Source organism: Neolamprologus multifasciatus, chromosome 9 (genome assembly GCF_963576455.1).
Source record: "Neolamprologus multifasciatus chromosome 9, fNeoMul1.2, whole genome shotgun sequence".
NCBI lineage: Eukaryota > Metazoa > Chordata > Actinopteri > Cichliformes > Cichlidae > Neolamprologus > Neolamprologus multifasciatus.
In genome coordinates, this window is record NC_140447.1 from 29,238,787 (window position 1) to 29,252,665 (window position 13,879).

General features: G+C 41.9%; 1 protein-coding gene across 3 annotated transcripts in view; it reads right to left on the minus strand.

Moving 5' to 3' along the window:
* The window catches only part of LOC146511774 (disco-interacting protein 2 homolog C-like), a 78,024-nt gene that overhangs the window by 50,177 nt on the left and 13,968 nt on the right, over positions 1–13,879 (minus strand). Inside the window, exons 1-4 of one of the 3 annotated variants that reach the window (XM_085172334.1) lie at positions 3,864–5,257; positions 2,780–3,820; positions 2,033–2,137; positions 218–343 (exon numbers count right to left, since the gene is read on the minus strand). In XM_085172334.1, coding sequence (XP_085028460.1) covers positions 218–343; positions 2,033–2,135 — 229 coding nt within the window. In that variant the 5' untranslated portion in view covers positions 2,136–2,137; positions 2,780–3,820; positions 3,864–5,257. Of the gene's footprint in view, positions 1–217; positions 344–2,032; positions 2,138–2,779; positions 3,821–3,863; positions 5,258–13,879 lie in introns of those variants that run through there. The other 2 variants (XM_085172332.1, XM_085172333.1) reach the window with 2 other exon arrangements.

Consider the following 13,879-nt stretch of genomic DNA (forward strand, 5'->3'; position numbering starts at 1 on the left):
TTCTGTTTATAAGTTAAATTACTGAGCTTCCTTATTATATTTTACTTTGGGTTTTTTCTAGTTTGTCATATTTTATTTCTACTTGATTGATGTATTTTGTTATAGCTTGCAGTTTTAATCCACCGTCACAAGTATATGTTGTCTCGTTTGATCACATCTCAATCAGAAAAATACATGGAGCACAAATACAGGTGTGTCTCAGTCTGTGTGTCGTCACCTGGAGGCGTGTATGCATCCATGGAGGTCTGCACCACCAGCGAGCGTCTCTTGGAGGGCATGGGCACCGCCACCTTCCTCTCAACGTGTCGCGCCAACACAGCCTGCACCGCCTCAGTGTGCACGTCTGAGTGAGAGAGAGAGAGAGACAGGTAAACAGGCTCATTCATGCAAAGGAGGAGGGAGAAAGTTTTCCTAAAAAATGCAAGTGGAAAACAAAAAGAAGGATGGCACTGCTGAAAAAGTGCACTGTCCCCTTCATCTATGTCTTTTCCAACAAACAAAGCCGCTGAAGTCTCATCCATTTTGATTACACTGCATGTCCCTGTAATGTATTAACTGAAAATTACAGTTTACACATGAATAAAGCCAGACTGTAATCATCCTTCAATTCACAGTAAAGAGCAACAAGTTCATTTTAACTACCACGGTGCCAGCAGCGCGATGTGATATACTTCTGTTTTTCTAATCATAAGGACTGAATGCCAAGTATGTGCAGTAACATGGTTACACTTAGGGCTGCCACAAACGATTATTTTGATAGTCGACTAGTCACCGATTAGTTTTGAGATTAGTCGACTAATCAGATCATCATCCATTGGATGTAAAACGTACAGCTTATTGCACCAGCAGCATCTGCTCTTATAGAACTATCATTAGCTTACAGCTTTAAGTGTTTAAGGTCTGTGCTAACTAAAAATAAAGACAAGATGAGAGTTTATTGAATTTTAATGAAATTTGCAGATTGTTTCGGTGAAGTTTAATAAACTCCTTGCTATCTAAAATATAACAGGACACCGGAGTATATTCTCCAGCGTCTCACACTTCTGATAATAAGCTGTCTGCTATTCAGCTGTGTAAAAACTATAACTTTAATCTCAGCCAAACCGATTTACTCAGGAACAAATAAAATACTGAAAAAGCCAAACAATAACATTTTTAAGTTATCTAAGTGACTTATATATGTTTAACCTGAGTAGTGAAAGACAGCGGTGGGTTTGAAAACGAGTCGGGAGTCCGGTGTTCTCACGGCTCTAGTGAGCCTAGCCCCCGGCTAGCTATCGAGCTAGTGGGTAACAGACGTCTCTGAAAACGTCAGAGCGCTTTTGAAAATATGTGGTGTCTTGATAAACTGAGCAGATATTTGAGGTTTACACAGCTACATTCCCGCCTGAAAATATGTTAAACGTTTATTTTGTGACCCAGAAAGAATAATAAGAGTAATATTAAAACTAACTAGCTGCCGCCATTGTTGTAAACTGAGCTGGGCTGCGCTATGAATTCTGGGACACAGCTTCTTCTTCTTCGGGGTTTAACGGCAGCTGGCATCCTTGTACATGCAGTGCTGCCATCTTCTGTTTCTGTCTGTTATTACACTCTTAAATCCTACTACTTATTCCTATGTCTTTTGGGATCTTACAAAGCTTCAAACAACGCGTCGACTATTAAATAGTCGACTAATCGTGGCAGCCCTAGTTACACTGCTTTATGAATTCATTTTTTTCTTAATGCATTTAAAGTGGAACGTATTCTGTTCATTACCAGCTCTGTATTTTTATTCTTGGACTCTGCTATAGTAGCTTTGCATACTACACAGTCCTTCTTCATCTTATACTAAGAATACTGAACTAGGCTCACAGGGATTACTTGTACATATGCTGATTTCATTATATCTGAAGCTTTCACCTTGTTTAATACGAGTATCCACTGCTGGAAGAGGAAATATGAGAGAAAATGAAGAGGAGGTGAATATGGACACTATATAAGAAGTCTCAGCGATCCGCCGGTGGTGTTTATGCAGCTGTAGTTTCCGTACCTGATCTGTAGCGCTCGTCTCTGGTGCCGGAGGTTCTCCGTCGGTGGAAACGGGCCGCAGAGGGAGGGCCGAGGGGGGCCCGGTGAGACATCGGCCCCTCCATACCTACAGAGCCAAGCAGACAAGCAGCGACAGATGCATACATATATAGAGAGACACAGACATACACACACGTGGACAAATACGTTCGACAAAAGCAAAAGATAGGAGGGCCAACAAAGAAAAATAAACATGGAGATGATCTGACTCAGCAGAAAAATTAGATTTTTCTGGCATCTTAAAATGAAAGAATTGATAAAGAAAAAGAAAGTAAAATAATAATAATAATAATTCGAAAAATGTGGCAGTTGCTTCTCTGCTCTCTGATAGAACATCCCTCAGTATCCAGTGAGCCGTTATTGCTAAATCATCCGATATACGATAAGGGTAAACCAGATTGGGTGACACATATGTGTGTGTGTGTTTTAGCTGCAGGAGAGCCTGTAGGGCTTGTGTGTGTGTGTGTGTGTTTGTCTGAAGACAGCGACTACAGCACGTTCAGATAAAGAGGAGCAGGCCCAAGCTGAGCTCTAGGGAGTCCTAACCTACATTCACTAATGCCGGCGGCTGAAGACTGAATCGATAGAGTCGAGTACAGTATCGTTGCCACTGTATTTGTCATGATACCGGATCGATTCTCTACTAGCGGTATGGGAATATTTTCGCGGCGTGGGGAGTGTGTGGGGGAGTCAGAGGTTGCTAAATTACCTCCAGCATGTGGAACATATGCCCTGATCAGCTTGGACCTCTTCTTCTCATAACCCTTCTGAGTGATGTCCCCTGCGAACAGATAGAGATAGATAACGAATGAGAGAGCCAGCGGAGGCTGCGTGGGTGTTTCCCTTCATCTTTTTTCCCCCAGAAATTGTGTCCATCACACTGTTTTTGTTTTTCTTTAAAGAGGACCTATTATGCTGATTTCCCACTCTTTGTTTTAAACCCTGATTCACAGTACTTATTGCAGCCGTCTTCAGTGTATGAAATAAGCTGTTCCCCTCCTGTCGATACAGTTGTCTTCTCATTGGCTGCCCCTCGTAAAGAGACATTTTAAAAAGCAGGTGGGTGGGGCTTCTGTACTCGAGCTGTGTGCCTAACATGACCATATAAGGAAATCTGCTTTTGCTGACATCATAATGGTGGTAACACTTTATTGTTACAGTTGTGAATAACTAGAAATTTGATAGTTTATTAATCCTCACATGGAATTTCCATTATTGTAAAGTTGTATCTGATATTTATAAATCTTTTTAAATAATTCATACTGGATAATGCATATATAATGGATTGATTTGGCTGAGTAGGTAGTTTAGCAGCTGGATAAATAACGAAACTGTTACCTGGAGATGGTGGTTTTATTTTCACTGCTTTATATTCATTTATGCTAGCTGACAGGCTGTTAGACAAGACTGTGGATTGGATGTTATGACAGTAAAGAGCAATGTGTGTGTCGTTACACATGCGTTGCAGTGTGTCTGCTTTGATCTGAGCTGTTCATGTTGGGCTTGGAGCGTATAAGTAAACATCGGCATCGTGGCCACGCTAGATACAATTACAACCTATTACAGTCTGTTTCACAAAGAGAATACACGGGGCGTGGCTGCACGAGAGTTGATCGCATCCTCTCAAGGCAAGGAGAGGATCCCAGAAATGTCTCTCTGTTCAAATGGCATCAGGTGTGTTTTTCACAGGAGTGGGCAGGAAGTCGGACACAGGTGGGATCTGAAGCTGTGTGAGGGATGATCTGTCTCACTGTTGTGGCCACATGAGCAAAGGGGCCAACATTTACACAAACCTCGTCCTTGTGTCTGAGGTACCAGCAACTTTTTATGACACAATAATAACACCAGTTATTATTACAGGATAATCTAATTGTTTGTTAACACCCCAATAGCTATATACTAAATAGCTATTTAACAATTTACTGTTTATTAATGACAGTTATGATAAAGTGTTACCAAAACGCCTGAGATGGTGCTTTATTGGGATTACCTGTGCATGCACTGACCTCAGTATTTAGTGGGCAGTAGCATTTCAGCCATGTTTAAAACCTCTACCACTGTGACAGCATAGCTACAGCACAGAGAGTAAGGACAAGCATAACAGGTCCGCTTTAAATAAGACGGTGCAGCCTCATTGGTCTCGTGTCACCCAGCCTCCTCTGTCTCTCACAGTCTTTTAATGCTTCTGTCCGACTGTTAATTAAGAACATAAACATAAATAAAACAACATGAAATGAATAATGAATAATGGAGATGATGAATAATGTTCTGCACTGCACAGACTCTGCAGTTCAACAGTCAAATGCTACATGATGTTTTTTCCCCCAATGCATACAGAAGCTTTCAAGGTCGTATGATAATCTGAGCATCATTATAATGTCATGTGGCACAAGTCTTTGTTTTGTTCTACAGCACACCAAGGTCTTGTTCGCTTTCTGACATGAGAACATCAATGCTTGACATTCATGTCGGGTTTAAGCGCCACAGCAGGAGGAGCCTCTGTCTCGGGTGTCACGTTTATATTTCTGGAGATAAAGGGTCCCAAATGAAAACCTGAAAGAGCAGAAACAAAGCTGGAGAGACCCGTGATGGATGACTGGGGAAGGAAATTTCATCTTGGCTTTTGGACTCCTGTCCAGCAGGGAACACGAGTAAATATACTTAGTGCTATCATTTGTACGCTACATGTCCAAAACATCACCCGGGGCCATAGAAAGCAACTAGAAGAAGCTGCTCATTGAATCACATCTGATCCAGGAAGCACCTCACCCAGCAGTCTTTGTATACACAGTGACCGTCAACGGGCAGGGTTTGATCTTTTCCTTCCTGCACTCCCACCATGAGAGTCATCTGAGGTTTTAGTAATTCAGTTCGAATAACTGCAGCTTTTTCTTTATAAAAGACTCAGAAATAGTCGAAAATTCATTGATTTCTGTCAAAAATTCAGCTCCATCGACTGTACACAGATCAATCACGCGTGCATGAATCTACCACCAGAGGAAAAACATATAGTATAGCTGTAGGTAACATATCTCTTCATATAAACTACATGACAAGTGAAATGACACCATCAGTACTCCTGTTATGTGACTACATGATGATTTTAAGAGCGAGTATGAGTATTAGTGTGGATTAGTGACAGCAGCAGAGACTAATGGACGGACAGGCAGAGGTCAGCGTGGAGAGGCAGCGATGCAGAAATTCATTCCAGTCCCTAAGGGAGGTCGTGGCTGCCTAGGCGACCCCCCCACCCCCAGCAAAACCAACACGGCCGCTGATCAATCACAGCACCCCACGGTTCTCGCTGCAGGGTTAATGTGTGCTAATACTTCCTTGTTTGTCCCAATTAAATGCTGTTAAACTGGCTCACACCAGTTCGCTAATTATTGATTGTTGTTTGATTGCCACGGAGACGGGAGACAAATCACATCCAAAGACAAAAGGACGCCGGGAGGCTACAATATCAGTCGCTCTGAGACAAGTGAAAGTATTACACCGCAGCAGATGCCTTTAAAGTCATCAAATGTCATTAAAAACATCAAAATCAACCAACGATGTCGCTTTTCTGTCTCTATATAAAAGATTTTTATACAACATTCAGGTTATTTTTTGTTTAGTTTCTTTTTTTAAGCATCAGTTCTGCTCATCTCCCCTCTCTATGACATCAAGAGAGCCAAGAGAATAAAAAAATGAGTGACTGAGAACAGAAAAGAGATGAACTCAGCTAAGAGTAAAGATAAATCAAATATTTAAAAAAAAGATTGGCAAATAATGATTACTTTAATAAGTTTATTTTGCTATCAAGTTCACATCAAACATACTTGTCTTTAGAGGCTCTAAAGACAAGTATAGCTCAAGAGACGATGACTAAGCGAGAGCCTGAATTCAACATTTCAACCACTTTTTAGTCCACGGGCAACTCTTAGTCCCATCTGATCAGCAGCGGGCCGGGGCAGGAACATCAATCAAAAACTCCTTTCTTAAAGTTTATAGAAGTAAAAGCTATTTGTGAAAACACTCATATGTAAAAACATTCCAACAATGTGTCTCATGTTGTTCCACTTTCTATCAAACGACTGTCGTTACCAAGTCGTAACTCAAAAACGTCCTTTTTGGCTCTTTATCTTAAACGTCTTGATTTCTTCTTAGTAGAAATATAGAGAAGCAGCATTAATAGTAGTAAAGTGTCATCCTTCTCTGAAATGTTCACACTTTGCAAGCAGTCCAGTGGCTCTACTCTCAGACTTCCCTCAGTGGAAGCAACACAGCAGGAAGTCCAAACTGGGAATGAAAATATCCAAATGAAAAAGACTCCAGAGCTTGAAGTGCATGGAGAACAAACAGAACCAGAGCAAGCACAAAACACCAGTCAGCATGGACAAAAGGGGACACAATAACACAAAGACAAACACATTGAAACAAGAAGACTTCATAATAACATGAAGGGATCAAGCAGACGCAGCACCAGAGAGAGAGGACAGAGGGAGGAACCCAAAGGAAAATATTGAGGCAAATAAAAGCACAAAACTACCGAAAACCAGAACAAAGCAATTAATAAAAGAACCAGAAATACAACAATACAATGACATTTATAGCTCAAACACACCAAGACATCCATAAAACATCCCGGCTTTGTTTTTCAAGCAAAGCTTTCATAAACATTTCGAGGACAGAGTGCGTGTGGAGCACCAGGATGGTCCAAACAGTGAAAGTGAACTACGCTGTGTTTATGGGAGTGAAAGGAAATGTCCCCCTGCGCACCGCTGTGGCTCGCTGATGTGTTTTCAGACCAACAATGGAGCGCTCGGGTTTTGGATACACAGACGCTAAATCACTGCTGATTTTGGGTCTTTTTGTTGGGCTTTCTGACAGCTAGAAAAATGTAGTATATCACCAGGCTTCCTGTTTATCTGAGCACAAACACATCTACACTGTCAGATCTACGTGATACCAAAGAGTCCAACATATTTCTGTAGACCTGCCAGGAGAGAAGACGCTCGGCTTCACTAGTTTTATCTGCAGTCTTCTGCTTATTTCAAGCTGCTGTTTCTGTAAAAAGTGAATTTATCACACCTGAGTGGAGACTGCTACTCAATTTACCAAAAGATGAGCTCAGCTGTTTGCACACAGATTTTTTTTTTTGCAGTGCGTGACTTCAGGGCACAGATGTGATTGTGCGTCTATGAATACAAACAACTTATGGCTACAAACAAACAGTGGAAGTGTAGCGAATCCAGTTTCCATAAAAATCACTTCCTAGAGAGAGAACCTTATTATGGTGTAAACAATATATTTCCAAGAAAGTCTCTGAAGGACCACAAATCAGGTCCAGTGAGCTCACGCTGGCTGCTCATCCATTTCAACAGCTTTATCCATTTCTTACAAAACAACCCTGCGAACATCATGACAGCAGCCAAGATGGTTTTAAGGCAGGCTGCCGAACGGGACGCTGCTTCCATGTCCAGTGTTGGTGCAGTCAGACCCTCTCATACAAGCCACGAAATATTGTTAACTGCTAGGGCTGTGCGATATGACCAAAATCTCATATCCCGATATAAGAATTCTATCGTCCCGATAACGATATAAATCACAAAAATGTAACATTTTCTCTAAATTCTGTGAATCTCGGGCAGCTCGACTTGCGGGAAGTGTTTCCAGCTGCGCATCATGTAGCTGGAGTCGAGTGTTTTAACTGATGCATGAAACAATACATTTTTAGACATAAGTTGTAACGGCCGCCGTTTTCTTTGTGAGTATTTATTACACGGCGTGCTGCGGGGAAAATCCTGTTCTAACGTTTGAGCCTAAGGTTTATTTTTTAGCACCTGGCGTCTCTTTTTTACTTCTCATCCCTAAATAATCTGCTCTGTCACGTGATTCAGTTTATCTTGAAAAGTCTCAACAGGATCTTGAGCTTTATTGTGAAAGGTTTATGTGGAACATAAACAAGCAGACACGTGATGCTGTTACCGTCGTTGTTGCTAACGACAACGCATAAAAACAGGCGCTTGTCCATTGGTAGTGTGGTTATATAAAATATAAGAGAAAGAGAGAACTTTAATAAATTAATATAGCCACTACAGTGACCATCAAAACGATGAGAAAATATTGCCGTAAACAGTTTATTTTGCGACACCACGAAACAAGCGATAGCGTAAAATGAAACGATAGACGTTTTTATATCGTCATCCGATATATATCGTTATATCGACCCCTATAAAGGGTCAGTGATATATTTCCATCGTATGGACGTCATCAGGATGTTCAGAGTGACCGTGCAAATATACCGGATCTCCAACACATGTATCAAATCGCACCAGGAGATTTTCAGAAACAGAGCATTTAGTCTACAAAAGGCTTTACGGCCCTATTTTTAATGGAAACAAATTATACAGACTGCAGTGGCTGCAGCTCAGGTGGCAGAGCAGGTCAGCCACTAATCAGAAGGTCGGTGGTTCGATCCCATCCCTCCTGGCTGCATGCCAAATATCCTTGGGCAAGATACTAACCCCATGTTTGCCTACTGGTGGTGGTCAGAGGGCCCGGTGGCGCCAGTGTCCGGCAGCCTCGCCTCTGTCAGTGCGCCAATGTAGCTGCCATCACCAGTGTGTGAATGCGTGTGTGAATGGGTGAATGACTGAATGTAGTGTAAAGTGCTTTGGGGTCCTTAAGGACTAGAAAAGCGCTATACAAATGCAGGCCATACAGACAATCCAAGATGTTTCTAGCCTGCAAGACCTGCTGCTGGTGCTCTGCTAACACTAGCTATACTCTTCACTGTAAGGCCTCCGAAATATGGCTCTAGAGACAATCCCCTGGTAACTTACTATAAAAAAAGCTTTACTCTCCAAATGGTTGCCAGAGGCTGCAGGCTGTTGCTAGGTGAATTTGGTCACAGAGAGGGTGCTACACCTTTGAAGACAAGTTTATGTCTTCCACTCAAACTATGGGTGACTGCAGCAACGAGTTTGCAAACAAAACAACTGGAAGGAGTTTTTCTCTCAAGTACCATATGCCTTTTTGTGACCAAAAAGCTGTAACCACTAGCAACTACTGACCAATCAGATGGAGAGTAAAGCTTTTTTGTCAAGCAACTGTACATATCCAATTACATGTTATATTTCAGTAACACTTAAATAGGACTTTATTATAAATTAATGTGACTAACAGTTTCATATACAGTGGGGCAAAAAAGTATTTAGTCAGCCACCGATTGTGCAAGTTCCCCCACTTAAAATGATGACAGAGGTCAGTAATTTGCACCAGAGGTACACTTCAACTGTGAGAGACAGAATGTGAAAAAAAAAATCCATGAATTCACATGGTAGGATTTGTAAAGAATTTATTCGTAAATCAGGGTGGAAAATAAGTATTTGGTCACCTCAAACAAGGAAAATCCCTGGCTCTCACAGACCTGTAACGTCTTCTGTAAGAAGCTTTTCTGTCCCCCACTCGTTACCTGTATGAATGGCACCTGTTTGACCTCATCATCTGTATAAAAGACACCTGTCCACAGCCTCAACCAGTCAGACTCCAAACTCCGCCATGGCCAAGACCAAAGAGCTTTCGAAGGACACCAGGAAAAGAATTGTAGACCTGCACCAGACTGGGAAGAGTGAATCTACAATAGGCAAGCAGCTTGGTGTGAAAAAATCAACTGTGGGAGCAATCATCAGAAAATGGAAGACATACAAGACCACTGATAATCTCCCTCGATCTGGGGCTCCACGCAAGATCTCATCCCGTGGGGTCAAAATGATCATGAGAACGGTGAGCAAAGATCCCAGAACCACACGGGGGGACCTGGTGAATGACCTGCAGAGAGCTGGGACCAAAGTAACAAAGGTCACCATCAGTAACACACTACAACGGCAGGGAATCAAATCCCGCAGTGCCAGACATGTTCCGCTGCTGAAGCCAGTGCATGTCCAGGCCCGTCTGAAGTTTGCCAGAGAGCACATGGATGATACAGCAGAGGATTGGGAGAATGTCATGTGGTCAGATGAAACCAAAGTAGAACTTTTTGGTATAAACTCAACTCGTCGTGTTTGGAGGAAGAAGAAGAATACTGAGTTGCATCCCAAGAACACCATACCTACTGTGAAGCATGGGGGTGGAAACATCATGCTATGGGGCTGTTTTTCTGCCAAGGGGACAGGACGACTGATCCGTGTTAAGGACAGAATGAATGGGGCCAAGTATCGTGAGATTTTGAGCCAAAACCTCCTTCCATCAGTGAGAACTTTGAAGATGAAACGAGGCTGGGTCTTCCAACATGACAATGATCCAAAACACACCGCCCGGGCAACAAAGGAGTGGCTCCGTAAGAAGCATTTGAAAGTCCTGGAGTGGCCTAGCCAGTCTCCAGACCTCAACCCCATAGAAAATCTGTGGCGTGAGTTGAAAGTCCGTGTTGCTCGGCGACAGCCCCAAAACATCACTGCTCTTGAGAAGATCTGCATGGAGGAATGGGCCAAAATACCAGCTACTGTGTGTGCAAACCTGGTAAAGACCTATAGTAAACGTTTGACCTCTGTTATTGCCAACAAAGGTTATGTTACAAAGTATTGAGTTGTATTTTTGTTATTGACCAAATACTTATTTTCCACCCTGATTTACGAATAAATTCTTTACAAATCCTACCATGTGAATTCATGGATTTTTTTTTTCACATTCTGTCTCTCACAGTTGAAGTGTACCTCTGGTGCAAATTACTGACCTCTGTCATCATTTTAAGTGGGGGAACTTGCACAATCGGTGGCTGACTAAATACTTTTTTGCCCCACTGTAGCTCTTAAATACACACACACAATATTTGTATGGTCAGTGTTTAACTACATTAATTCTATTCAATATTTTTAAGATTTTTTCTAACTTTTAGAGTATTTAACTAGTCTCATTTTTTCAGTCGTTTAAACAAAACAGTAAATTAGTTGACAAGGAGACCTCTAACGCAAATATGGTCAAATCTGGCTCTAAGAATCAAACGAGACAACCCGGCTGATAACGTTGAGGCTTTAAAAACCCAATGAGTTTATCCCGTCCATGGATGCTTCCAAAATGAGCTGCATCACATTTAGCTTGAACGACAACGAGCTAGGGTTATTACAGCTAACTAAAACAATGCAGTGAATCGAAACAGAATACAAACTGGACACTGGAAGCTACTGAGACCCATAAAACTGACTGAAATGATACTGTGCAGATGATTATATCCTTCCATAGCATGGCAATCACCTTCATCTAGGAAATATCTGAAGGCTCTCTTTCCATTAGCTCGGCTTGAATTTGGGCTTTTATGAGAAGTGAAAAAATCAAAAGTGGAAAAAGCCATAAATGAAATTCTTCTTCACTCGTCCTCTGTCACACCGACCCTCTGCGTATCCTCCTGCACTACATCCATGAACCTGCACATGTCCATGCTCATCCAGCCTCTCTAACTTTGTCTCCAAACCGCTAAACCTGCACTCTTCCTCTGACATTCTCATTTCTAACCCTGTGTCCATTCTGCTCACTCCCAGCGAAAATCTCAGCATCGCCAACTCTGTCACTTCCAGCTCAGCCTCCTGTCTTTTTATTGGCACTCACCTGTTCTAATGACATTACTTCATAGCTGGTCTCTACCATTTTGCAAACCTTCCCTTTTACTCTTGTTGAATCAAATCACCACTGGCGCTCATCTCCACCCTGCCTACACTCTTTTCTTCACCTCTCCTGTGCACTGCAAGAAATCATCATTGAAATTAAACCCAATTAACTCTCTAATAAACACACAAACTAATTTTAAAAAATCATGAAAAAAAACAGATAGATAGATAGATAGATAGATAGATAGATAGACAGACAGATAGATAGATAGATAGATAGATAGATAGATAGATAGATAGATAGATAGATAGATAGATAGATAGATAGGTGTGTGGGTGTGTGTGTGTGTTACATCTGACTGAGGTGTTTCCTCTGTTTATTCCTGGTTTCTTCTGTCTCTAATTCACACACACGAGCGGTCCATAGGGAGACGCCATCTTCCACTTGCAGCGCAGCAGAGCAGGGAGGGAGTTGCCTAGCAACGGTTCTCCTGGAGAAGGCCTGAAACGGCCATCTTGGATTTGGAGCATCAGATGTGAGAAGTGGGCTAATGATACCTGCCAGGGGGAGTGCATATGTTCGAGTCTGTGAGGTGTGTGTGAGTCGCAGCAGCCTGTATTGGCAGCCTAATTACTTTCCTCCGTCTCGCCGCTCCCTCTCTTCCCCGCTCCTCGACGCTCACCTGTTTTAATGGCACACAGCTGAGAGAGGATCGATCGCGGCTGACTGCAGATTGGAGTTTTTACGCCCGCTGCCAACGCGCAGTTGAAAGGTTTGGCAAAACAAAAAAACAGTGCCAGAGAGCAAGTGAGAGAGAACCATGAAAACTTATTTTACCAAGTTCACCATAAACCTGTGATGTTGTCTGCAGAGAACGCATCATTCCAGATTTCTGGATGTTTTACCACCAACTTTTTCTGCAACAATACGATCATGTCAGTCACAAAAAACTAAAAAAGTCCCAACAGTCTCAATTAATCACTTGATTTAATAAAACCATAAAACAACGAGTAGTAGTTACAATTTCCTAAAGAATATCTTGTGTGTTTGTGTTGCTTGTTTGGCTCGATCAGTGCTCCAAAACCAAGAATTATCTTTTGTTTTTTTAATCACAGCAGAAAACCAGACGTTTACAGTCCAAAATCCAAAATTACTCGTCATAGGAGTAAATAAAACCTTAAAATACACATCTAATGCTAGCGTGAGGACCCCTACCAGACGCAGGGGCTGGTCAGGATTCAAACCCCGATCTATCGTTCCAAACATGGAAGTGTTGCTACTACACTAACCAGCTACACGACTCACACACCCCAAACGATCTCCAAGCTACCGAGTAAATCCTGGGCGTGGTCAGAGAAAGAAAGGAAGTTGGAGAAGCAGAGGTAAGCAATATCGCCCTAAAGTGGTCCTCGTGGATCACATGGACGAAGCAACACTAACCGGTATAGAAATGAGCAAACAAACACATGCGTCTGCTACGCACTAACACCACCCACACAGCACATAAGTTACATCAGTAATGCCGTGTGGCGCTGTGCTGGATGGAGAGTGATTTACTGTCATGTCAGTGTCACAGCAATGGCGGTGAGGGTGCTGTCAGGGCTAGCACCGATTAGCAGACCATGCACCCAATCAGTGCAGTTTTCTGACTGCTTTACTTAATGTTACCTGATAATGTATCATTCAATAAAGTCAATAAAGCTGATTCTGATCATTCTTTGGTCTAAATTTGGTCAAATAAACCAAAACCAAAAAACAGCGATGGCCAAAAAGCTAACACAGAGTTCAACACTACGCATAAGCAGTAAGAAGAACGGATGTGGCGACATAGATGTCACCTGTTAGACAGGTGACATCATGAAAGCCTCGAGCCTAATTTTTTTGTCATCCAAATTTCGGTGTTGAATACTTGTGATTGTGAATGATTAGCCAATGAGGCTATCCTGGATAATCCTTAGAGGAGGGAATCACCATACATCCCACAATACGATATTATCACAATACTTAAAGCACGATACGATATTATTGCAATTTTTAAAAATATTTTGCGATATTCAGATTCTGTACATAAAGGTAAACTTTATCAATATTCATTTTATCTAATATCAAAGTCTCACACTCAGTCTTTGTATGAACGGTTTGTATTACAGTCTAGTCCAACTTAACTGAATCAACCATCTGGTACAATTATAGCTATTCTGAACTATGCAGTTTATGAAAA